Source organism: Lontra canadensis, unplaced genomic scaffold, assembly GCF_010015895.1.
Source record: "Lontra canadensis isolate GAN:19392208 unplaced genomic scaffold, GSC_riverotter_1.0 scaffold5, whole genome shotgun sequence".
NCBI classification, from domain to species: Eukaryota; Metazoa; Chordata; class Mammalia; order Carnivora; family Mustelidae; genus Lontra; species Lontra canadensis.
The window spans coordinates 36,065,050-36,092,017 of record NW_022630999.1 but is presented as its reverse complement, the minus strand read 5'-3'; the positions used below and the strand labels follow the sequence as shown (position 1 = coordinate 36,092,017).

Sequence of the window (26,968 nt, the reverse complement as noted above, 5' to 3'; positions counted from 1 at the left end):
TATCAGCTCTTGAACTTGCAGGGACCACAATTCCCACACCTTTGATTCCTCCAGTGCCTTGGCTACAGCAAGCACTCAAATGATTACTAATGACTAAGAAAAGCACTCACCAGTCTCTTCAGGTATGTCAGACTACATGACCAGGTTTATATTTCCAACCCAGTTTGAACAACAAAATCATTTTCTAAAAAAGGCATCAAGAGATAAAAGCTTACAAAAATGAACTTAATAAACACTGAAACCAGATTTCCACAGAAAGCAGAAAAATAATTTATTCCAGTAGATGGCAGAAATAAGAAAGTCATCCTGAAAATATACTTTGGTGTAATTCTTTTGGAACAGATATTGCCTCTGAACATGCTCTCTGCTCTCCTACTGACTGCCCCACTGGATTCTGTCTTGTGACAGTTAAACACTTCGCTGAGTCCCTTGCTGTGACCATGCAGGAGTCGTCTTCGAATTCACAGGTTCCCAGGAGAGAGCAATGTATTTCCCAGAAGAACAGCACCTTCTAGCTCAGAAGAGTGCATGAACGCTGTAGAGTCAGCACAGTTTAGGTTTAAGTAGGCACGTAATTTGTCGAAATGTAAAAAAGGTGACAGGAAAAAATACTGCATTGTAGAGTAAGATATTCAAATGTGGTGTGAGTATTTAAGGCAGCTGATGGCCGAAAGAGACGAGTCAAAGAAGGTGGTCTGGCTTTGGAGTTGACTTTGCATCTAGAGGAATTCTCTTCGTGACCTGCAAAACAAAGCCGTTCTAGTAACTGATCCTGATGCCATCCTTAAGAGGGCAAAAGGTTAGTAACATCAAGGAAAGTCAATCAGGCCAATAATTTAAAAATATATATAGGTGCTCAATAAATACTTGACTGAAAAGTGAGCTCAAGTATGTCTCAGTTTGGGCAGGTTTTGCAGGGCTGTGATGACAGGTCTGATTACCAAAGACATTACTGAACCAAGAACCGTGAGTCACAGCTTGACTGTGTCATGGAAAGCAGGGAGTGGACTCAGACTGATCCTACTGCAATCTATTGAGTTCACTTCAAGAATCTGTATTTGCCCTTATCCTCTTACAGCTAGGAAACACTGAAAATAGGAATCTTCACACATCAAACTGACAGCACTGGTCGCATAGACTTCTTTATATAAAACTTATTTTAAAGAACTGGATAGTGGTGCCTAGGTGGCTCAGTCAGTTGAGCGTCAGCCTTCGGGCTCAGGTCATAATCCCAGGGTCCTGGGATTGAGCCCTACATCAGGCTCCAAGCTCAGCAGGGAGTCTGCTTCTCCTTCTCTCTCTTCCTGCCACTCCCCCTGCTTGTGCTCTCTCTAGCTGTCAAATAAATAAATAAATAAATAAATAAATAAATCTTTTAAAAAGATAAAATCAAGGACTATATAAACAAAGCCACATATGCTACTTTCAAAATTAAAAGCCAATAGAGAGAATATAAAAAGCCAGTAAACAGTGGCTTTCAAAGAAATTTCTACATAAAACCTGAGTTGGCAGAAAAGAAAACAAGCCAGTTACATAGCTCCTGGGTGGCTCAGTAGGTTAAGTGTCTGCCTTTAGCTTGGGTCATGATCCCCGGGTACTCAGATGGAGCCCTGCATCAGGTTCCCTACTCAGTGGGGAGTCTGCTTCTCCCTCTGCCCCTTCCCTACTGCTCGTGCTCTCTCTCAAATAAATAAAATCTAAAAAAAAAAAAAAGACAACGATGACAAGCTGTTTATGACACACAATTTGCCAGAATGTTGAGGGTTAGCAGGCATGTCTGACAAGACTGAAGGTCAAATAGTACATAGGAGATCCCATGGGCCTTTGAGATTTTCTCAATCAGTTAGCACAACCGGGAAATCCACAGGGCAGTGTGGTAAAATGATGGGTTTCCCAAGGCCTGGGGTCCATAATGCCCCAAAACAAACACAAGACGGGTGGTAAGTCTTACTGGAACCAGCTGGGGCAGTCCAATCACCCTCAACATGGAAAGCACCAGACTGCTTCACCCACTAAAATACATTCGACTCAATATACAATCAGAGGACTGTTTTTACAATGTACTAGGAAAATAACCACATCGGGCCAGGGAGGGGCAATTATCAGAGCTACTGGTTTCTTGTGGCCTCATGGGCTGATAAAACCTTTAATCTAATGATCATTTCCTCTTCTCCTCCTTAGGCCAGCAGAACAATCCATCTGCACAGACCTGAATTCCAGGCAGATGATAAATTTAACTTGAGAATACTGAAGCGGTGAATACAGATGTTGTTTGTGTTAATTTTTTTATGATACACACAGATCAGACCTCCTCATAGTTTAGACCTTTTTGGACACAGAAGGGAAAACTAAGTCTTCACCTTTGGAATACCACAAAGAATCAGAAAAATTTTCACTTAAGCTCAGTGATACCAGTTTGAGATAAATGTGAGTCAGTGTTATGTTAAATGGCATGGACCTGTGGTTTGATTTGGGAGTGAATTAAAGAAGCCTGTATTCTAATTGTCTCTCTTGACATGAAATAGCCTTTTGGGGGTGGGTGGAGAGGAACTCAACCAAAGGGTCCATGTTCTCATTTTATAAAATAAGGAAATCATTAAGGCTACTTTCAGATACAATAGGAGAATGAAGACAACATAAAAATATTAAGGGCAGAACCAGCAAATCTGTTCAGGGGAGGATGAGTGAATATATTTTTTTAATCAAAGAAAAGGTTTCATTTTTATCTGTATTTTTTCATTTTAGATAAATTCACAAAACAATTCCTTCTTTATAATTCTGTGTAAGATACATGTTTATTATAGATTAGCTACAAGAGACGTTTAAGCAAACGAAAGGTCTGTGTATTTAACAAGTCAAGGCAATGCACAAAATGAAAGGCAAAAACTGGAGAGCTAAATACATCGATGGAGAAAGGAAATCACTTTGAAACAAGTGGCCAGTAAAGAAAGTACAAGGATTTGCAAGCTGTACACTCAGAGAAAACGTCAGAAAGAATTGACAGAACGGGTGAATGAAGGCAAGAGAGCAAAGAGAAGGTCTGCAGAGCAAAGAGAATGTCTGCAGAAGAGTGTGTTTACTTATCTGCCTTCTAAATTAATAGGGCAGTGAGAGACAGGAAAGGCTAAGCAAAATTCATTAGGTCAAGAACATGGAAATGGCAGGGCTGGAACCAATAGGTCTCCAAGCAAAGTAGTGAAAGAAGGGGCGCCTGGGTGGCTCAGTGGATTAAAGCCTCTGCCTTCGGCTCAGGTCATGATCCCAGAGTTCTGGGATCGAGCCCCGCATCGGGCTCTCTGCTCCGCGGAGGGCCTGCTTCCTCCTCTCTCTCTGCCTGCCTCCCTGCCTGCTTGTGATCTCTCTCTCTGTCAAATGAATAAATAAAATCTTAAAAAAAAAAAAAAAAGTAGTGAAAGAAAGGCTGCAAAAGTGGTTTGAAGGCAACTAGGAAGGCCTTGACTGCCAACTTAGGAAGCTGGACATAAGCTGCAGGTTAGTCATTCTTACCTTCTGTGGCTCACGGGGACTTTGGCGAACCCAACAAAAGCTGTGCTTCCTACATGTTACAGAACATCCCAAGGGTCAGGTACCCACGAAACTCAGGGACTTCAAGTTTGAAAACAACAACAACAACCCTGTAGCAGCCTACACAGAACTACTGAAAGCTTCGGGGGCAAGCAATGGTCTCTTTCAGGAAGTGCTGCATGAAGAAGACAAACAAGGTGGTGTTTTGTAGACATGGTGACTGCAGAAGGGTGGGCCTGATGAAGAGCCACTGTGATAACCCGGAGCCACAACGATCTGGCTCATAACTTCGGGTGCCCAAAGGAGGAACAGGGAGGAGGAGCAGACGTAACAGCCATTAACAGGATCCACTGGATTCAAGGAAGAGGAGAAAGAGGTGATTGAACAGGTTCTGACTCTAAGTGACAGCGAAATCTGTAACCTCAGGAATTGAAACAGATACGACAGTTTGAAGTGGCAGCAGCATATCCGGTCAGAGAGAGCAGAGTAAAAGATATATTTTTTAACCACGAAACACCTTGCACCATTTAACTTTTCACAAATACGGTTTCATTTCAGCCTCTCAACAGATCACAAACCTCTTCAGAGCCCACGCCTTCCCCAAAATCCCCACTCGATACCATGGACCTCAGGAACACTCAACTATTTTTGGAATGCATTGAAAAACAGCTCCCCCTGGCCAGAGGCCTAATTACCAATACACTTTATTCCTCTCCTGTCCAGACTCTGTAATAAAATAGAATGTCTGCCCTTTAGGACGACAGTAAGCCATATAAACTCATCTACAATATTACAATGATGTGGTAAACCACCTAACTTAAAGGCTGCTGGGGCAGAAGCCAAATCCACTCCAAGGAGGTTTCACACTAGCATCGCATCCCCAAGGCTGCAGGAAAATGGGCTGTGACAAAAACAGCAATCTTAATGTGACAGTTCCTGAAGCATCTTAGGAATCTAGGAGAGGCAGACAAGGCTAGCAGGGGGCAGAGAGGGAATGAGCGCTGTTCTTAGAAGTACCCGCAAGATTTCCAGCCAATAAACCTAATGTGCTGTAACTCTGCCTATCATCACCAACACATGAAAGAAAATCGTGGCAATTAAAGTGATTAAAGTAGCAAAAGATCAGCTAGGTGCTTACCTGGGCTATTGAAATCAAGTCAATTCCATCCATACAAAATTATTCTAAAGCTTTCATGACTGTTCCTCATTTTCCTCTGCTGAATAACACATCTGGCCTATGCCTCCTTCTTTCCAATATCTGGCCTCTATCATGCACAAAATCAAGAGCTTTTCCTTACCAGGGGAAGACAGGCCTAGATCTGGTTTCTGGACTCCTTTATCATCCCACTGTCGTATCAAAGCACGAAGTTCAAAAGAGAATTGAGCTCGGCCTTTTGATTTACCACAAAGAAAAGTAAAGTCTTATCACAGGGGGGCGCCTGGGTGGCTCAGTGGGTTAAGTCTCTGCCTTCGGCTCAGGTCATGGTCTCGGGGTCCTGGGATCGAGCCCCGCGTCAGACTCTCTGCTCAGGGGGGAGCCTGCTTCCCTTCCTCTCTCTCTGCCTGCCTCTCTGCCTACTTGTGATCTCTGTCAAATAAACAAATAAAAAAATCTTAAAAAAAAAAAAAAAGTCTTGTCACGGGAGTTGTCTGCTTCTACGTTAGGCAGAGATTAGATCTCTTCATGCGGTAACTCCAAGGCCTACAGTTACGGTGCTACCATAATCACGACCTCAAATGCAGAATCAATGTGACATGACGTTCCTAGTCAGGGTCCTCCTGGTTATGCTCTCCTGCCTCCTGGCTTCTGCTCATAAAGGAACCATTTAATACAAGGGTTTCGAGCAGCCCTGGTTTGTGCTGGGAACCAGAGTGCAAACAAGGAATTTGTCAATCACGTTGACTTGAGATTGAAAATGGACAAACGGAACCTTCAGATCCACACACACACTGTTCCTCAGACCCAAAGAGCCCAATTCTCTTTTATTACAAGGGAAGGAAATGAGGCTCAGAGAAATTAAGTGAAAGGCAATGCTGGAAGCAGATCCAACTGAGGCCTGAAGTTCTCTGCCTGAAACCCCAATCAACATCCTGACCTAATATCCATTGTAATTAAAAGGAAGGATAACAAACAGGAGAACTTGAGGAAAAAAGACAGGTTAAAAAAAAATCTTATAAATCAGAAAATACTATATATATACATTACCCTTTGGGCAAAGACAGAACTCAAAGGGGGAAAAAAAAAAACAAAAAACAAACTTGATTACTTACCTATCAGACTGGCAAAAATCCAGGCTGTGAGGAAAGAGGCACTCTCATATATTGTTGGTGAAAATGTAAAAATGGTATAATCTCTATAGAAGGGATGTGGTAATAGCTAGAAAAAGCATTTATACCTTTAAACCTGAAATTTAAAATTTTCACAGAATCTAATCCAAAGATCAACAAAAATATAAAATGTCATACGTTTAGGATGATACTGTACCTTTATCAATAACAACAAAAGACTAGAAACAATCCCAAAGTACATCAATGGCTCTAAAAAGAATTGAGGAATATCTCTATACACTGATAAAAGCAATCTCTAAGATGTATTTTTCAGTGAAAAAAACCCAAGGTACAGAATAGCATATATAATATGATATCTCTTCTGTAACAGCTGTGTGTAGGAGATATAAACATGCATGTCTATATATATACACACATATAGATTTTTATGTATGTATGTATGTATATATTTGCTTATCTTGGCAAAATGAAACACAGGAAGGACAGACCTCTCTGAATGTATCTTGTTTAAAATTTTGACTTTGGAATAGGTTTTACATACTCAAAAGCAGTAGCAAATAAAAAAATTACTACGAATTGAACACAAAATAAAACAATCTGATTATATATCAAATTGATAATGATGAGAGGAAATAATTATTTCAAGTGACCTCAGAAAACAACATCTTTTTCTTTATTTGTTTTAAGGACAAATAAAGCAGCAAAGAAATCCTAAACTGCACTCTATAGTTAGTAGCTATTCTGGTGTTATTCTGAAACTGTATGTACTGCAGGATAATAAGTAAATTACTTATGAGCCAAGATTTTCAGCATATGTGAATGATATGCAAGTATAAAACCAAAGAAGTAAAAACTGTGAAATGTTAAATTGGAATTGGAAGTACTAACATGAGGGGCGCCTGGGTGGCTCAGTCAGTTAAGCATCTGCCTTCGGCTCCCTCATCAGGCTCTCTGCTCAGCTGGGAGCCTGCTTTTCCCTCTCCCTCTGCCTGCCACTCCCCCTGCTTGTGCTCTTGCCCTCTCTGTCAAATAAATACATAAAACCTTAAAAAAAAAAAAGGTACTAACATGAACTCATGATTTTTTTCTTCTTAGAAGAACATACTTCCTGGCTCTGTCCACTGTAAAGGCTTAAGCAACAACACCCCAGCAGAAATGGATGCACCTGACAATCAGATCTTGGTTTTTAAATCCATTTCCCACTGAAAGGAACCAGCTGGGCTTGAGGGCCGATTAGTGAACCAGGATCTTTTCAGTGGGAAATTTAGAAAGCAATCTGAGGAACAGCTGATTCCAAAACTGGGCCAGGAAACACGCATCTGGGACATCTTTATGTTGCCAGTAAGTAAGGAAACTACCAAAGACTAACATCAAAAGGACACAGAAGCCAGTCTAGACAGGCTCCCACAGGCCAAAGAAAGAACAACTGAACATTAAAAGGGTAATAAATGTAACTGATTAAAATTCAAAAGAGAAGAAATGAAAACCTCCCTGGATACCCTGGAAGTAACGTGGGTACTAACATCTTACCCTGAAATTTCTGAAAAGAACTAAATATGTATACTACTTTTCATGTATGATCTATATTTCAAGGTTATTGAATAGCCCGAGAATGAGGGTAAATTCATCTTTATAGAAACATCTCATCCAATCAAATGTAGATTTAACGGTGGAACTGCAAAATCACCATTTAGTACTTTCTACGGAAATGTTTACTTCAGGCTAAGATCATCAATGGTAAAATCCCCAGATAAAAGGTTGGCAGAGTACTTTGCCATCAGAGGGACCAGGCTGTTGTTACCTGAAGCCACTGATCATCGTAGCATCATGGAAGACAGGAGAGTCAGACACCATGTGTCTCTTGATATGAGTTCACGGTGCCACCTAAGAAACACTCCTGCCAAAAAAGCGGAACCAGGATCTAGGCAAGCAGTGAGGACTGACTTCCATTTATCAAAATAATGAAGAGGAACAAACTAAACGACAGGTTTTCTGACTCTCAGCCAATGAATAAATCTTTCCACTGTATCACTCCTCACTTCTCTGATCTGAACCAAATAAAACTTACAATTTTAACTCCAGCTTTCAAAGAGCACCCGTCTCTCTATTCAAAGCATTCAGAAATGCCCTTAATTTAAAACTGTCAGCAGCTTTAAGAATCCTATAATATAAAATATAGTCACGCTCCTGTATCTTAAAGACTACACGTAAACTTTACTTAAATGGCTGGGTAACAGCAGAATTGAAAAGACTCTTATGAATAAATCTTTTGGTAAAGGGAATGGCCTAAGTCCCAAATTTATTTCTGTTCTTCAGATGTTTACTTTCACCCGCTGCCCTTGCCAAGTGTTAAAATGGCTGTAGTTTTCTGAGGAAAAGTCAAGGCAACCTCTAGCTGCCAGAGTGACAGACAACACTGATGTGAAAGGTCAAGGGTATTAGTCACCTCAATGATGGAGCACTGGCGAGCAGGTCTTCCTCCTTAAGGCCAATGATACTTGAGGTACCAGATGGTTTCATTTTTCAACTGTGGTCCAAAGAGAGGGTTGAGTTGGGCCAGAATTGCAATCAGCCAACTAAAAGAATGATGGGGGGAGGAAAAGCAACAACAGAAAATGGTGAACTCATGTCGAAACAGGACCATTTTCAATTAGGATGAAAACGAATGCTTTAGTAAAATTTAAATCTCTTCTGCTCAGACCAAACCTTCCAAACACTAAGTTCATAAAACACGTGGTGCTAGTGGGAGCACATCTTACACCCCACGTCTCAAAGAGCATACCCCGCCTTCATTTCAAGACACAGTGACAAAGCAGCGAGACTTCACCATAGTTGTCTTTTCTTTCATTATCTTAATTCCACATAGCCAAGGTTTCCCACATTCCAGTAAGATCTCTACCTCAGAATATCTTTACCTAATTTCTATTTAGCATCATCACAACTTCCAAGCTTAGGAAGAATGGGTGTTACTTTATCCATTCTCCAAATGCTAAGACCCACAATCAATAGGACACACCCATTTTTACTGAGAGAGCCGAGGTTAAATTTCAGCCCACCATCTTTCAATGAGGCTGTAACACTTGAGCTCCCCTTCTCTAATCACCATCACCACTAAAATATGTAACACATCTTTTGGCCCCAGTGGAGCTGAACCAAATGGGTATTTAATTCCCCCAGCTTACTTGAGAATCCAAGCAACAACGCATTCCTTTGTACTATACAGATTCATTATGGAGAAAGTACAGTGGTGTTACATACTATCTCAAGGTTAAAAGTGAAAAAGGTACACAAATTGCCTTTAAAATTTTCTTCTACAACTTGCAAAGTTCTGAATAAATGGTTTTATGTCTGATCCAGGGATACCTATATCCAGCGAAGCTTGAGAATCACTGAGCTAAGACAAAAGGAAGATAATACAAAAATATCTCACCATTCAAACCACCCCATGTCTTACTTATTAAACAAATATTTAATGAGCACCTACTAGGTTCCAGGCCCCAGGGATACAGAGGAGAAAATGAAGTGTCACTACCTTCACAAAGCTTACATAACATAATGTCAGGAAGGAAATGAAGTAGGATGAAGGACTAGAGAGTGATGACGGTAGTCAGGGAAGGCCTCTCCAAGGAGGTAACATTTGAGCAGAGACCAGAATGAAGCAGAATACATGCTGACTTTCATTCCTCTGTAATATATACGCAGTGATTGGAGAATGTCTCTCATTTTGCAGGGGGAGGGTATGGTAAACAAGCCCGGCCTCCATCGACTGATCAGGGAGAGGAGACTTTGGTAATATAATCTGATGCAGCTATCCTCTCTGCACCACTGCTTCCCAAGGAAAAGGGAAAGAGAATTGCTACAGGAGTCTCCTAAAATTTTAGCACTTTAAATTCCCCTATATGAGGGGAACCAGCCAAACCCAGCTAGGCTGTTACCCGGTTACATCTCTTTTCTTCCAGTTGCTGTCATCTTTAGAACTCTTCCAGTCAAAGGATCAAAAAGCCGATTCTGATCACCAATGACCAGACTGCTGGAGAACCTGCCAGCACCCCACCCCAGGCTTGCACCTACAGAAACAAACGTACCGGCTTTCCCGCCCCACCCCAGAGAAGGTGGTTTTGTGACAGGAAACATGACACCTGAGGAAATCAGGCCAAAACAGATACCCTGGGCTGATTCACTTTATAAACCAAAAGCTAATTCAGATGAGATGCTCTGATCTGACCTCAGAATGAGAATATTAAACACAAACAGAATACCGAGACTTGTAGTTGAGGTCACATCTACCCAACACTGTGAAACAAAGAAAGAGGACAGCACAGGCAGACACACTGAAAAGCTCTGTGACTGCAGTGAACACTAATGGTGCGGAGCTAAGAGTCATGGAAAATTCCACACAGACCCAGGACTTCCCCAATCCCAGCAGGCAATAGAGGCTGACTGTAAAAACAGTCGTTCATCCTTTCGTAAGAGACTGAAATAACTAGCCAACGCTTACAAGTACTAGATAAAAATTATGCTAGAACCTAAACTGGTCTTTTTTTTTCCATTGAAAAATGTACAGAATGGGATAAAAGCACCAACTCCCAGCACTTTGTATCATGTTGTATAGCAGGGCTTCTCCATCCTGGCTGTTCATTATAAACACCCAGGGAGCTTTAAAAAATACAGATGCTATCCTTCACATATAATCCTTCTTTTAATTGTCCCACAATACAATTAAGGAAACACAGGCAGAGACAGGTTGAATGACTAGCCTGTGGTCATAATACTAAGTAGGAGGTAGGAGCTCCTGAACCAGAAATCAGGTTAGACTAACGTTCCCCCTACAAAAGTTATCTTCTGAAATATTTTTTTCAGGGACAACAGTTCAGAAGGCATCCATTTAGCTAAATCTAATCTGTTGGGAGTTAAGGAAACAAAGAATCCATCTGCTGATGGTTGATGAAGTCCATCATAAGCCTCTGTTACCTGAGGTAAAGAAAAAAATATCCTAAATCAAGAACAAAGACCACTTTGCTTGTTCCGATCAGGATTCAGAAACTTTCTAAAATTGAATTTTACATACTACTCTTTAATGTTTCAAATCAAGCAAAACATCTCACTTCAAAACCAAACCAAACCAACAAACTACAGTTCACAAAAATTCCTTGGGAAAAAGCCCAGGTCAGTTCACTTGTAATTTCATGGAGGAATTTTCCCCCTCTCACCAGCTGAGCTCTGTGCCTGCCCTTCTGACTACCGCCTGACTTAAAATTTCCCTTTAAAGCTGATAAACACGGTGGAAAACTGGAAGGAGAAAAAAATCCACTCTGAATTGATGGAAGTGGGTGGAGGAAGCGATCCTATTCCAGTGAATCTATTACTTCATGTGTCCAAGGAAAGAGAACTAAGTGTACCCTTCACACTTGCCCAAACTGTTCCACATGTCTCCATAACCTGAAGGCCAGCCTAATAACCAACCATCTGAAATTATTCAAACTACTGAGGCAGCTATGGTACGGTAACATATTTCAGAGAACTGCAGGGCTAGAAGGGACCAGAGGTCAAGTCCATGTTCCTCATTTTAATGAGGAAGAAACTAAGTGCTAGGGAGCTTAATACCCCACAGTGAATCAGAGATAAAGCTGGAAGAGGAACCCAGAACTCCTGAGTCCCACTACATCAGGCTGCTCCCACAGCATATAAAGGGCAAAACAAATCCAGCAGTTAGGAGCCGGAGCTCCTAATTAATTCCACAACCACTTACCAATGCAAAGATTAACTGGTTAAGGAGCCAACCCTCGAGGGGCTCATGAGCTTGTGAGAGACAAGGCAAGGTTAGCAGCAGATTGTGCTTTAAATACCATATGCATGGGAGCATTCATGCTACAAACACTCCCTGCTCACTTACCACAAGCTCAGCTCTTGCTTATTAGAATTCTCCAAACACAAAATATGCCCTCCCCACTGAAAAGGCTATATCCAGACCTCTCAAATCTTGCTTTTTTTTTTTTTGGTTCCACACTTGGATATGAGAGCAGGGAACAAAGGAATGGTTACTTCTTTCTGATGCACAGATCAAGTGCGTAACTGCTAGGCTTCCCTGCTGGAATGGGTTAAGTCCAGCTAGGACTTCTATTCTGATCCACTGCCCCTCCAGCGAGGACCAGGATAGGAATGACCTCTATCAGTGCGCTCCTGAAGAAAAAGGAGAGATGCAGGAGAGTAACTTGCCTTATCTCCACTGAGATGACCTCAGTCATATCCCCTCACCCTAATCAAACAACACCAATTCTTTCAAGGGCAGCAACGTTATTAGACATGACTAAAACATACAGGTTTTATCAATGGATGAATGGATGGATGAATAAAGAGATTATAGTAAATATATACAGTGGAATATTATTCAGCCATTAAAAAGAATGTGGATCTTGCCAGTTGGGACATAAATGGACTTCGAGGGCATTATGCTAAGTGAAATAAGTCAGAGAAAGATAAATACTGTATGATCTCTTTTATATGTTTTTTTATCTAAAAAAACAAGCTCATAGGTAACAGAAAACAGATCGGTGGTTGCCAGAGGTGGGGTGTAGTGGATGGGCAAGATGAATGAATTGTGTATTTTTGTTTTAGTTTAAAAGAATTGAATTTTAAAAATGAAAGCTTTTGTTATTACTGTGAGAGAGGCAGGAAAAAAAAATACGAGATTCAATATTAGACAAGAATGCATTTTAATTCCAGCTACCCGAATATTAGTGGAGTGATTCCAGGCAAGTGACCTTATAAACTGAGCCTCAGCTTTCCCTCTTGTAAAATGAAGACAATAACCTCTATTTCAAGATGTTAAGAATTAAACAGGTAATACATGAAACTAGCTGACAACTAGATGTTCAATAAATACTAGTTATTCCTTCTTCTTCTCTGACACACCCACAGACTGAAATACAACCTATTTACTTTACAAAGGAGTTTCTCATGTAACAATGAGTCATCTCATCTCCACCTCCTCTCCACCCCCAGCCCTCTGTGATAGGCAGAATTCTAAGATATTCCCCCAAGATTCCCATCCCCTCGTATACACACTCTGTCTAACCCCAGGACAGTGAGTATGATGGGACAATCACTCCCAAGATTAGACTGTGTTAGACTGTACTGCTGGCTTTAAGGAAAATTACCCTGAGTGAACCTGACCTAATTGGGTGAACTCTTAAAAGAGATGGGGGGCTCTCCCTGATGAAGGACCTTAGGAATGTGTGTATCACTTAAGCATTTAATGCCAATCAATTCTGAACACAGCCTTTAATATGTGTTCTGGAATAAGCAACTGAATTCCTTTCTCTCCTTTACAGTGAACACAACATTCAACTTTCTCAGTAGAGGGAGCTGGAGGGACACGGTGGGCGTGGGCTGGAAGACGATGGAATCGGTGTGTGCCTATTCCGTGGAGCCTGCAGAGACTCAGGGCTGGAACACAGTCACGCTTTGAGCTGGCAGCCTCAGCCTGGAAATAACCTTTCTGCAGTCCTCCTGACAGGGAAACCAAACTTGTATAACCTGGATGCTCTGCAGGCCTCCCACTCACACTGACACAGGGAATTGCACCCACGCCACAGCCTGCCCGCTCTCTCGCCCGTATTCCCGAGGGTGGCCTACTGTTTGCCCACCAACTCCAGAACCACTCCAGCCTGGCCGAACCAAGGAAATTCTCTGCTATCTAGTGGGCGGAACCACAGTTTCTCCAACAAGGCCTGATTCCCTTCCAAGTTTGTCTTTCCTTGGATACTCTCCCTCAGCCCTAGAGTACCACACAGAATTTCCTTCTATCTTGGTTTCTTTCTTCGTAGTGAACAGGAACCATGTTAAACTTCTCCTGTTTAACCTACTGTGTGGGTTTCTATCTTGTAACTGGACCCAGATTATTACAGGATGAGAAAGATTTGACACAAAGGAGATGGTCTATTGTTGGCTTTGAAGATTCAAGGGCCACATGGAAAAGAATGTGACCTCTAGGAGCTGAGAGCAGTCACCAACTAATAGCCAGCAAGGAAAACAGACCTTAGTCCAACAACCAATTCAAAGGAACTGAATTCTGCCACAGCCACAGGAGCTTAGAAAAGGGCCCCAAGATTCAGGTGAGAAGGCACCAACTAAATTAACCTTATCCCAACACTATCTCTATGAGGGCCCTTTCACTACCACAGGAATACACCCCATTTTTACCAGCTCTACACTTGGAATATCATTTCTTTTCTCCGTACTTTCTATACCAGGCCTTCCAGTTCAAAGTCTGTAACAATGCCCTTATCTCCCAAATTATAAAGGAAAAGAGGAAAAAGTCAAAGTAAGAAAAGTATACTTTTCCATATAGCAGATGATGATATATGCTAGGCCAGGTACCTAGATTTCTCTCCCACTATATACAGTCAAGATATCTAGCAATTTTTAACATATCCATGACAGACATGTAAGCAGTCCTCAGACCAAAAAACTGAGTGAAGGCAAGTACACAGAGAGGAAAACAAAGTGATTACAGGCTGCTTTCCACACCTTCACAGCATAGACTAAACCACATGAACTTGAGCTTTTATTTTCAGATTTCCCAGGGCATGGGACACAGCAGACAAAGCCCAGGGCCCACTTAAGGTAGAGAATCTAATACAAGTTTCACATCCCATCCCCACAACGCTCAGTGCCAAGGGGCTGTATCTCAAGGTATGGATAAATGAGATAGAACCCCTGAAAAAGAATGACAGGAAAACCAACTGTCTCAAATATAAGCATCAAGAAGGAAGGAGAAGAACACTGCCACTGAAAATTAACCTTAATGAAAGTCTGTAACTCAAATTCATTCTATGTGGTTTAAAAAAAAAAATCATATAACAAAGAATTTTACTTAATTTGATTCCACACTGGTGATGGCCTTTGGCACTTGGCAGAAGCAATGTTAATCTTTTTTCTGGAGAAGCCCACTTTCATAGCAGGCCTCAAAAAAGTCATACACATGGAATTATAGGGAAAATGAAAAGACAGCAATGAAATATTGTTAAATGCATGTGGCACCATGAATGAGAGGGACCGAAGAGAGCAAAGAGCTGATACAGAACTGCATGGACTTCAGATACTAGAATGATCAGACACAGACAACAGATAAGCTGTCTACTATGTTTCACGAACTAAGATTGTAAAATGTACAAGGAGAATGGGGAAGGAGGGAGGGAAATCAAAACTGTAAAAGCACAAAAAGAATACCCACAGAAATGAAAAATATAAACCTGAAAACAAAAAAAGGCAAGTGGTGAAGTTCTGCTCTGGTAAAGCAGAGTAGCTTATATCACATTCATCCTGTAGACAGTGTTTATAAACTCTGAACAATATATGAAGAATAACTATTTGATGGTACAAGAGAATGCCCAAAAGCAGGTAGAAACTGTACAGGGATTCAATCCTTCAGGAAATCACACCAGGGCACCTGAGTGGCTCAATTTGTTAAGTGTCTGACTCTTGATTTCAACTCAGGTCATGATCTCAGGGTCATGAGATTGAGCCCAGCGTGGGGCTCCACTGCTGAAAATTCTCTCCCCCATCTCCCCTGTCCCACTGCTTGTGCAAGATTGCACGCGTGCACTCTCAGAAAGGAAAGAAAGAGAAAGAGAAAAAGAGAAAGAAAGAAAGAAAACAAGCAAGCTACACCAATACCTTTATACAGCATTTCTCTTGAAAACACTATCCAGTCCCATGTGTGGGGCAAGATAATTGAAACTCAAGCAAAAAGCTGCAGTCTTCTTGGCTTAGGTAGCAAAAGATGAAGTTCAGAGCTGCCAGAAATGCTAAAAAATATTTCTATTTCTTAGAAATAAAAAAGGGAAATCTCAAAAAAAGAAGGTACCACAAAGGGGACCCCCAAAATCTGTATAAATTTCCCTTAACCCTTGGCTGACCCCTCAACTGTGCATGCTCTAGGAAAATGCCAAGGACTGTGAAAAACACCCAGAAGTCTGAAAGAATGGAGGGGAAATTTCAGCTGCTGCTTACCACCAAAAGAAAGAGTATTTAGAGTCTGAAGTTAGAAGGACTTGGTAAACACCTCAGAGTTTCCACAAAATCCCAGAACCAGAAGGGGCACACTTTAATGGAGAATTCATTCTAATCTGGGGGTAAAAGTGATACAGATCTGTCCCAACAAAGTATAAAACCAACTCTCCATAAGTTTAAGGTGATCAATTAATAATTTAACTGTTACAAGAAAATTTAACCATTCTCAGAGGAGTAAGTAGAATCCAGGGTCCCTGTCATTTACCATATCCAATATTTAGTAAACAACAGTCATGCCCCCCAAAAACAAGAAACATAATTAATAATCAAGAACAAAGGAATCAACAGAATTCCACACCATTCCAAAATAATACAGATATTGTTATTAAAAGACAATGAGGGCGCCTGGGTGGCTCAGTAGGTTAAGCCATTGCCTTCGGCTCAGGTCACGATCCCGGAGCCCGAGGATCAAGTCCCGCATCAGCCTCCCAGCTCGGCGCTTCTCCCTCTGACCGCCCCTCTCATGCTCTCTCTCACTCCCTCTCTCTCTCTCAAATAAATAAAAATAAAATCTTTAAAAAAGATAATGATTTTATAGCAACTATTATAAATAAGTTTAAAGCCTAAAAAAAAACTAGCTGTAAGAATGACCAGATCAGGAATGTCAGAACATAAATTAAAACTACAAAAAAGAACCAAATGGAGAGTCTAGAACTAAAAAGTAAAATATATAAACTAAAACTCTGAATAGGGCTTACAAGCAGACTGGAGATAGCAGAAGAAATAGTCAGTGAACCTAAAGACAGATCAATAACTATCTAATCTGAAGAAATAAGAGGAAAAAAATTGGGAAAAAAAATCAAACATAGGTGCAACTGGAGTCTCAGGAGAAAAAGAATACAGTAGAAAGAAATAGAAGACACGTATGCTGAAACTGATGGAAAACTAACTTACAGATTCATATAGCTCAGCAAACTCCAATCAAAAGAATCTTAAAACTACACCTACAGGGCGCCTGGGTGGCTCAGCTGGTTAAGCGACTGCCTTCCACTAAGGTCATGATCCTGGAGTCCTGGGAATGAGCCAGCAGGGAGCCTGCTTCTCCCTCTCCCACTCCCCTCTCATGCACTCTCTCTCTCTCTCTCTCTCAAGTAAATAAATAAAATCTTAAAAAAAAAAAACAACTACACCTACACACATCATAGTCAAATTGCTAAAACCAAAGATAAAGAGAAAAAAATCTTGATAACATCCAGAGGAAAAAGAATGCATAAGGAGGAGCAATTATTCAGATTACAGCTGAGTTCTCAGCAGAAAAAATGGAGGCCAGAAAATAGAAGAGCTTTTTTAAAGTCATCTAAAAGGGGAAAAAAACATCCTGTCAACTCAAAATTCTATATCCAGAACAACTATCCTTCAAAAACCAAGCATGAAAAATAGACATTTTCGTACATAAAAGATGAGTGAATTTGTTATTAGCATACCTGTCCTACAGCAAATACTACAGGAAGTTCTTTAGACAAAAGGGATATCAGATAAAAACTCAGACTAAGGGGATGTCAGAACCTCAAATCTACAAAAATAAGGAACTCTACAAAGGATAAACATGTGGGTAAATAGAGGAGACTTCTTTTAATTTCTTTATAAAACATGATCTTTGAAGTAAAAACTGTAACACTGCAGTGTTTTGGAACATACATCGATGCAAAATATATCATGACCATAGTACAAATGATGTGGAGTAAATAGAATCATATTGTTGCAAAGTTGTTGTATTTTATCTGAAGTGGTTCAGCGTCAACTCTAAGTACTCTATGAAAAGTTAACAATGCATATTGTAATCTCTAGAGCAACACTAAAAAGTATAGCAAAAAAGCCGTTAGCAAAATTAAAACAGAATACTGAAAATATTCCATTCATGTAAAATAAAGCATAAAAGCAGGGCAAATGATGTAATGAGCACTAGGTGCTATGTAAGTCTGACGAATCACTGAACTCTACCTCTGAAATGAATAGTACACCATAGGTTAATTAATTGAATTTAAAGAAAAAAATAAGGTATAAAGAACAGAGGAGCAAAAAACTAGATGAAACAAACAGAAAACAATTAACAAAACAATGAACCCAAACCTTGCTATGTCAATAAATACTGGAATTGTATATGAAGTATCCAATTAAAAGGCAAAGGCTGTCAGAATGGACGAAAAAGACTGAGCTGTACGCTGTCTGCAAAAAGGCATAAAGACAGATATAATGAGGATAAGAAAGATGGTATGACTATCAATATCAGACAAAGTAAAAAATCAAGTCAAGTAATATAACCAAGGATAAACAGGGATACTTTATAATGATAAAAATGTCAATTCATTGGGAAGAGAAAACAGAAATGTTCATGCTCCTAATAATATAGCTTCAAAACATATAAAACAAACATGGAAAGAATTTTTTAAAAATCCGCAATAGCTGATGATTTTAATACCTTCTTTTAGTAATCACTAAAAGTGACCCAAAAACTCAATAAAGATATAGAAGATCTGAAATATCATGACCTCACAGTTACACTCAACAACTGCAAAATATACAATCTTTTGAAGTGCCCTTGAAATGATCATCATGATAAACCATTATGCTGGGCCATAAGACAAGTCCCAGTTGCAAAAAAGACTGGAATCTTAAGGAGTCTGTCTTCTGATGAAAAGCTCCAAATATTTAAAAATTAATGAAGAATACAGTGTCATCAAAATCTGTAGGCTGTGGCTAAAGCAATGCTTAGAAGGAATTTTACTGCATTAACTGCTTACATTTTAAAAAGAACAAAGGTTTAAAATCATTTATCTAAGTCTCCACTGTAAGAAGTTAGAAAAAGGAGGGGGGCCTGGGTGGCTCAGTGGGTTAAAGCCTCTGCCTTTGGCTCAGGTCATGGTCTCAGCCCCGCAGTGGGATCGAGCCCCTCACTGGGCTACCTGCTCAGTGGGGAGCCTGCTTCCCCCTCTCTCTGCCTGCCTCTGCCTACTTGTGATCTCTGCCTGTCAAATAAATAAATAAAATCTTAAAAAAAAAAAAAGTTAGAAAAAGAGCATTCAGGAGAAGGAAGGAAATAAAAAAAAAATCTAAATGAATGGAAATATATACCATCTTGAGCATCAGAAGACTCAGTATTGTTAAAATGTCAGTTCTCTCCAAATTGATCTATAGATTCCACACAATGCCAACTACAATTAACAGGCTTTTTTTTAGTATAGAAACTGACAGGATGATCCTAAAATATATATGGCTATTTGGGAATAGCCAAATTATCTTAAAAGAGAAACACGGAGGACTTCAACTTTTTGACATCAATATGAAACTAAGTATTTATGGACGTATTCTAACTAATGAATAAGCAAATTACAGATACATAATATCATCAATGATGCCAACAGCACAAATGAGACATTATGTACTCCCTGATGAAAGTATCTATACCATTTATGAAACAGACTTAACCAAAAAATTGAACCTGAATGTGATCTATCTCCTAGATGACTACCAACTTACAGGAAATACAGAACAAAGAATATGTTAAATAATACCATGGTGTGTGCAATTAACAAGGACCACTCTCTGAAGAACCCAGTTTTTTCCTACTAAATGTGCAAAAAAAAAAGAGAGAGAGAGAGAGAGAGAAATGGAGAAGAAATTGACAAAGAGAGACTTGATAAAGAGAGACATCCACTAGCTGCAATGTGTGGTCTTTATAAGCATCTTCATTCAAATATATTGTAAAATAAATAATGAGACAATGAGGGCAATTTAAATATATTTGATGATGTAAAGGAATTAAACTTTCCCTGTCTGTGATAATGTATTATAGTTACACACAGGAAAAGAATGATCATCTTTTAGACATATATATTGAAATAACTAGAGATAAGCTCAAAATAATCTAGGGTAGGGTAGGAAAGTGTGCAGAGATAAACAGGACTGGCCATGAGTTGATAATTTTTTAAGGTGAGTGACAAGGGGACAAATTTTTGTAAAGGGCATATAGCAGGTTTTAAAAGTTCAAAAGCAGAAAGTTAAAAAAAAAAAAAAAGCTATAATAAAGAGCATCCCTGAAACTGACCAGCTTGTGGCTATTTGGTTGGAAAGCAAAGTGGAACATCTTGGGACGTGATCATGTCTTGTGCCCGAACGGGCTCTACAGCCAGGACCAAAGCAAGGCTGGGCTCAGCCATAGATCTGCACATTCTTGGACAAGTGGCGCCGAGTTCCTATAGGCTGTGTAGTTCCTTGTTCAATGGGCAGCTAGGGGGCTGGAGAGGTGAGTGAGGAAGACTTGTCTGGGGTCACAGAACAAGACCCTGTGGTAGTAAGTAGATGAGGGAACCACTTCGGGAAGTGACTGAGGCTTTTCTGGCTTTGTTTACTGTTTGTCTCTCCTCACTAAAGAGGGCAGGGGACTACATCTGTCTTACTTATTCACTGCTATATATCCAGTGCTTAGCACAAAGTAGGCTCTAAGTAAATAGGTTGAGTGAATGAACTCTAGTAAGGCTCAATAAAATACATGCCACAAAAGCCTCGTAAGCAAACTGTGCTCCTAAGTTACTCATACTTCCCTGAATTAAAATAATTTCTTTTAACAAACCAATGATAGTATTACTTTATATTTTCCTTGTTGTCTGTTCCAAGTTTTCATACACAGCATCTCAATTTAAAATTCACAAAACCATACTACAATGTAATCAGGCCACATACATTCAGCCTAGAAGAACCAAGGACTCCTGCCTTTTGGTCATTATTTCCTCTTCTGTATCACAACTAGTCAAGTGCTAAAGATAAAACATGTTTTCCAAGAAGCAACTGTACCTTCACAACACTGCACTAAATTTCTAATTTACCCTGAAGATGTAAGTTTTCCAACTCTGGGTAAGCTGCATCATAATTCAACATTAAAAACTAACCTAAGACTAAAACAAAGTATGGAACAGTAACTAACAGGATTGTACGGTTAAGGAACAAAAGTGACCTTGTGCTTCAAAGAGGGAACCAGATGTATAACATTCAGACATTCCTCTGCTGAACTATTAGCACAAACTGGTTGGACTGGCAGAAATCCTGATTTTTTCCAGAGCTCAAACAAGTTACGCCCCATGAATCTAATCTTAAACCAGAACAAACTGGACAGAGGAAAAAACTGCCATAAACTGAAGGCAATCTAAAAGGCCATGAATATATTTCAAAATGTAACTTTGCTTAGGAAATTCAGTTTGGGTGTGATTTATTTCAAGAGGTATTTTCAAAAAAAATTATACTTACTAATTCCAAACAGTGAAGTTTTGTTTGAATTTCAAATTTATTACAAAGGGACAGAATTTCGTCCCTTTGTGGAATGAAGTATTTGGGGTTTGAATTCAATTTATCCACCCATGTTCCAGGCGGACATTTTGCTAAATAGGATATATGATCAGGTTTCAAGAAAAAGAAACAAAAGAAAAAAAACCAACTTCATAAAGTCTATACTACACAGCTCATTTCCCCATATGATGGCCTCCAGAAACATTTAATGTTGGTACACTGTGTGCTATCCTTATTAATACACTGATGACAGTATTAATCCACTGTCAACAGAGAAGTCACCAGCATGTCTGGGACAAATGAAAAAATCTAGACAGTGAGAGGTAAAGGCTCACAGATACGTCTCAATTGAGTCACTAAGACTCAGAGGTATAGCTTCTAGCCATGTCCAGTTATTCATTTTACACCTGAAAATGAAAATAAGAAGCATGGGACTAACTGGAAAGGTTTCTTGTTTGTCTTAAAGAAAATATTACAAAAATTAAGCAAATTTCAAAGATAGTGGAGGACCAGAAAGTCACAAAATGTTTCTGCCCCATCTTCTTAATCTCTAGTCATTCTTCGGTGTGGTAATTTTCCATTTTTAAGACCCTACCACCAACCTTGCTTATCAGGCAGAAGAGAGCTTCAAAGAAATCAAAACAAAGGCCTTGGGCGCCTGAGTGGCTCAGTGGGTTGAAGCCTCTGCCTTCGACTCAGGTCATGATCTCAGGGTCCTGGGATTGGGCCCGGGATCGGGCCCCACATCGGGCTCTCTGCTCGGCAGGGAGCCTGCTTCTTCCCTCTCTCTCTGCCTGCTGCTCTGCCTCATTGTGATCTCTCTCTCAATCAAATAAATAAATAAAATATTTAAACACAAAAAAAAACCAAAGGCTTTTTCAATCATAGGCTCACTCTTTGGCTCCTGGACTGAAAAAGAGCTCCCTTCTTGGGATTTCTACAGGAGATTCAGTGGAACAGACTGAAGCTCAATCACCCTTATTAAAATGCGAAATTATTGGGGTGCTTGGGTGGCTCAGTGGGTTAAAGCCTCTGCTTTCGGCTCAGGTCATGGTCTCAGGGTCCTGGGATCAAGCCCCGCATGCTTCCCCCTCTCTGCCTGCCTCTCTGCCTACTTGTGATCTCTCTCTCTCTGTTAAATAAATAAATAAAATCTTTTAAAAAAATGTGAAATTCTTGATGATGTATGTACTTCTCCTTTACTCTGTAAAGCTAAACACAGCTAGCAGAATTCTCTCTATATGCTACCTGTCTGATTTCCACTCTGGAAGCTGAGCCGTATCACCTGAAAAAGTTACCCTTCTAACTAGAAAAAACAGAGTAAACAAGGCAACTACAGAAAGTCTTATCATCTAAGCCCTAGTGCTGAGGCAGTCAAACACCACCATCATTTAGCAAAATTTCTACAGTGCCTTATGATTCAGCTTTAAACACTTCAAGCTGCACTCCAGCAAGTGACTGAATGACCACCTACCTAAAATTCACAGTGATAACTTTTTGACAGAGGCAGATTTTGATCTATGCCAACAACTAGAATTGGCTCGTCCCCACAAACCTCTTTGAAAAATCTTAGTGCAAAAGCTCCAGGATATAAGAAATTCAGATTCACAGTCATAAAGCGCCATGACCTTTCATCACATGATTAAAACTGCTGTTTCCTAGGTCATGTGGGCACTAAACAAAAGCTTGGCCAACACCAACCCTTTCCATATAAAGAGGTCTTGGGAAGCTACACAGCTCTCATTAAGAAAAGAGAACCACTGGTTCTAAACTCTAAAAGGAAATTCATAAAAGGATGAAATTTTATGGTACGCAAAATAGATCTCAACTAAAAAAAAAAAAAAAGAAAAGAAAAGAAACCTTAAGGCCGTTGAGTACTTTTTTTTTTTTTTTAAGATTTTATTTATTTATTTGACAGACAGAGATCACAAGTAGGCAGAGAGAGAGGGAGGAATCAGGCTCCCTGCCAAGCAGAGAGCCCGATGCGGGGCTCAATCCCAGGACCCTGGGATCATGACCCGAGCCGAAGGCAGAGGCTTTAACCCACTGAGCCACCCAGGCGCCCCAAGACCTTTGAGTACTTTGAAGTGGCCATCCTATCCACGAACTGATTAATACTCAGTTTTTTTCTGGGGCTTGACTTGTTCCATTCTTCAGGAAAGGGGAGAATGTAGACAAGGACTGGAAACCTTTACAATAGCTCAAGTTCACTTCTGCCATTTCTAACAATCAAAAGGATTAAGAATGATTTTCCAAAAACATACGTTGATGAATTAACTTACATATCTTAAAATCGTTTTCAACCAACAGTCTGCACAAACTGTATCATCTATTTAAATGTGTGATTATCATACACTGATATAGCATATGATTGTTAAAAAATTGTCTTTGCTTACTGCAATTCTAGCTCAACTTCTATTTAGCCAAAGAACGAAAGTCATAATAAAGAATGCTTTACTTGCTTCATAGTGATATTTAAATGAAATGAGTATGCCTAAATTCCTCACAATAGTAAAATATAAAAGTAGTACAAGGGGAATTTCCAGCTAATTATAAGGTTTAAATTTGTGCCAAATAATTTACACATGTATTGCCAGAATAACAGAGCATCCGTACAGTTTTTATGTAAATGTACTGAACAGAAAGAAAGTGTGCTCTTTTCCATCTTAGGATACTATTTCTAGATGTTACATAAAGGACAAGCTCCCATGACACAAAACTGTAAAGTTTCACAACAGTCATGTTCCATGAATTTATTTTTCAATCACACACCTTATAAATACCAAGAGTAATTTCCTATCATCTTGGGGGAAAAAACTACTTACAAGAGAAACATACTTACAAGAGATAACAGCAAACTGAACAGGTTACCAGCATGGTGATGATAACTCTAAAACAAAACAAAACAAAACCATCATTAGATAACCAGAAAACCAGGGAGACGCTGTCAGATGGTTTAAGCCTCCTTCCCAAATTACAAACTGGCAAGGTCTATGCACCAAGAAAAGGGAACTAAATCTGTTCAAACACCAAATAATGACTGCACTCAGTAGAAGTTTAAGTAAGTAATTAAGGTTTGTATTTGAAGGGATCTGTACTGAGGCCTCAGCTTTGACGGCCAATCCAAACCCATCGACAACTGAACACAAAAGGCTGCAGTGACAGTTGTGACATCCAAGAAACTACCTATCTGGTAGTTTTCTCTGCAGTGAAATGACATGATACTTGTAAAAACTGAACTTTCTAAGAGCGCCTGGCTGGCTCAGTTGGGAAAGCATGTGATTCTTGATCTTAGGGTCGTGATTCAAGCTCCACATTGGGGAAAGAGATTACTAAAAATAAACAAACTTTAAAAAAAAAAATGCCAGAACTACATAGGCTTAAAATGAAAACGAGATGATTCTTAAAAAAAAATTAAATATATATTTTTTATAAATAATATATATTATATATAATTATATTATATATTTATATGTATTTTATATTTATATATAAATTTATATTTATATATATTAATTACATAAACATATTTATATATCTTTTCAATGTTGACCTCTTCCCATCTCTATTCCTGTCTGAAAAATAGTTAAACCTGGATCTCTGGTCAGCTGAATTTCAACATTTAAAAAACTGAATTCATGGTATCCTGTTCCCATTTCTCTTTCCAAAGGCTCCTCTTACCAATATCCTACACCCCAGAAGAAGCTGTCATTTCCACCCATCCAACCCACTCCTCAAATCTGTCATCGTTTTGTTCTTGCCTCCTCTGCATCCTGAATCACCAAATGCTAGCAGATTCAAAACTTTCTTCCTTCCCTTTCATCCTACCACACTCATCACAGAGTCATCTTTCTAAAATATTCTTTCATCACATCACTCTTCAGCTGAACACCTTTCAATGCTCTCCATCCTTCACAGGAGTAATTTCCAAAGAAGGGGTCTCCACACCCCACAGAGTAAGCAAGACTATCTCCTCAAATACAAGTAGCAAATATCAGAATTCCTATTTATATTTATTTTCAATTCATCCTTTAGAAGTTCTGTGTGTGCACATGTACTTTATGTGGTCAATACTGGCACATCCGTTCATTCATTCAGCAGATTTTCAATTGAGTGTCCAGTATGTACCAGGCTCTGGGGAAAAAGGAGTCAACGAAATGGATGAAAACCCCTGCCCTGGTGAAGTTTACATGATCGTGGGGGAAGACAGACAACAAACAAGATGAACTTTAAACAACTGATTACATAGGTACCATTAGTATGCCAGGTGGTCAGTAAGTGCTAATGGAGAAAAATAGAGCAGGAAAGAAGGATAAGGGTATACAAGGTTTGGAGGCTGTGCTTGCAATTTTTTTTTTAAGATTTTATTTATTTATTTGACAGAGAGAGAGAGATCATAAGTAGACAGAGCAACAGGCAGAGAGAGAGGGGGAGGCAGGCTCCCCGCCGAGCAGAGAGCCCAACGCGGGGCTCGACGGGAGGACCCTGAGATCATGACCCAAGCCAAAGGCTGAGGCTTAACCCACTGAGCCACCCAGGTGCCCCAGTGTACTTGCAATATTAAAAGAGGGCAGTCAGGAAAAGGCTTGCTGAGGACGTGGCAAGAGAGTCCAGACCTGAAGGTGAGGGAGTGTTCCAGACAGAGGGAAGAGCAAATGCAAAGGTGCTATGGTACCAGGAGTTAAAAGAGGACAGAGGCCCATGTTGCTGAGCAGAGCAAGGGGAGGGAGGTCAGCAAAAGGGAGAATATAGACCAGAACTGGAAACACCTTTAAAATAGTTTAACTGTAGTTTGGCCATTTCTGACACTCATGAGGATTAAGGGCAGTGTCTTGGTAGCCTCTAAAGGAAAAGGGAAGCTATTTGGAGGGATCTGAGCACAGGACTGACAAAATCTGATTCAGATTCTATGAGGACCTCTCCGCAGAGCAGAAACAAACTGGGGGAAGAGAGGCAAAGGGAAAAGTTCAGAAACCAGTTTCCCATAATCCACGGACCAGGCTGGTAGCAGCAGAAGTAGTGAGAACTGGTCAGATTCTGGATATGTTGTGAAGGCACACGCTTCGAAATACCTAATTTACACATTATGCTTGTATACATGAATGAGCATGCGCCGGCGCTTGCGCCGGCGTTTGTGTTACAAAATGTTGCAAGCCACGTAACAAAAATGTTTGATTTCTGAAGAGCTACACAATCAGAACCAGCTTCTCACCTGTAATCAGTTCCCTCCACTCATCCTCACCAATGTCCACTTTCCGACAGCAACCCTCCACTCCCAAAAGCAGGAGGCCTCACTGTCCCCCCCAAACACATCAAGTTTACTCCTCTCCATTCCAAGCTTTTGCTCATTTTCCTTCATTCCTCTGCCTCAACCTGGAATCCCTGTGTCTTCTGTCTTCCTCAAAGACCACCTAAGAAACCTCAAACTGCTGAGGCTCTACTGTGTTACCGGCTTACTACTTTTGTATCAAAAGCTCCTCATTAAAACATCACCTCCAGCCTGGCTGGCTAAGTCAAAAGAGCGCAGGACTCTTGATCTCCGGGGTCCTGAGTTCAAGCCCCATACTGGAGACAGAGATTACTTAAATAAATAAATAAATACACCTAAACAAAAATAGGTTTTGGAGAATATTCTATTGGAGAATATTTTATTCTCTCCAAATATGCCGCTTAGTGGTTGCATGCTGAAGTGTCTGAGATGAAGAAGTGTCATCATAATGAATGCAATTCACTTTCAATTTAGCAAAAATATATGCGTGTGTTTACACACATACACACACATTCACAGATACAAAGCAAA

At 40.0% G+C, this 26,968-nt stretch overlaps 1 protein-coding gene and 1 long non-coding RNA gene across 2 annotated transcripts in view; both read right to left on the bottom strand.

Moving 5' to 3' along the window:
* Positions 1-251: 251 nt before the first annotated feature.
* ATP6V0E1 (ATPase H+ transporting V0 subunit e1) overlaps positions 252-26,968 on the bottom strand; it is a 29,632-nt gene continuing 2,915 nt past the window's right edge. Inside the window, exons 2-4 of the mRNA XM_032851832.1 lie at positions 24,011-24,058; positions 8,261-8,390; positions 252-741 (exon numbers count right to left, since the gene is read on the bottom strand). Of these exons, the coding sequence (XP_032707723.1) occupies positions 8,297-8,390; positions 24,011-24,058 (142 nt within the window). The 3' untranslated portion in view covers positions 252-741; positions 8,261-8,296. The remainder of the gene's footprint in view (positions 742-8,260; positions 8,391-24,010; positions 24,059-26,968) is intronic.
* Positions 22,330-22,969, bottom strand: LOC116864325. The gene is made up of 2 exons (XR_004381993.1): positions 22,639-22,969; positions 22,330-22,608 (listed from the first exon to the last, which is right to left on the bottom strand). It is a non-coding gene; the product is annotated as an uncharacterized LOC116864325 (long non-coding RNA).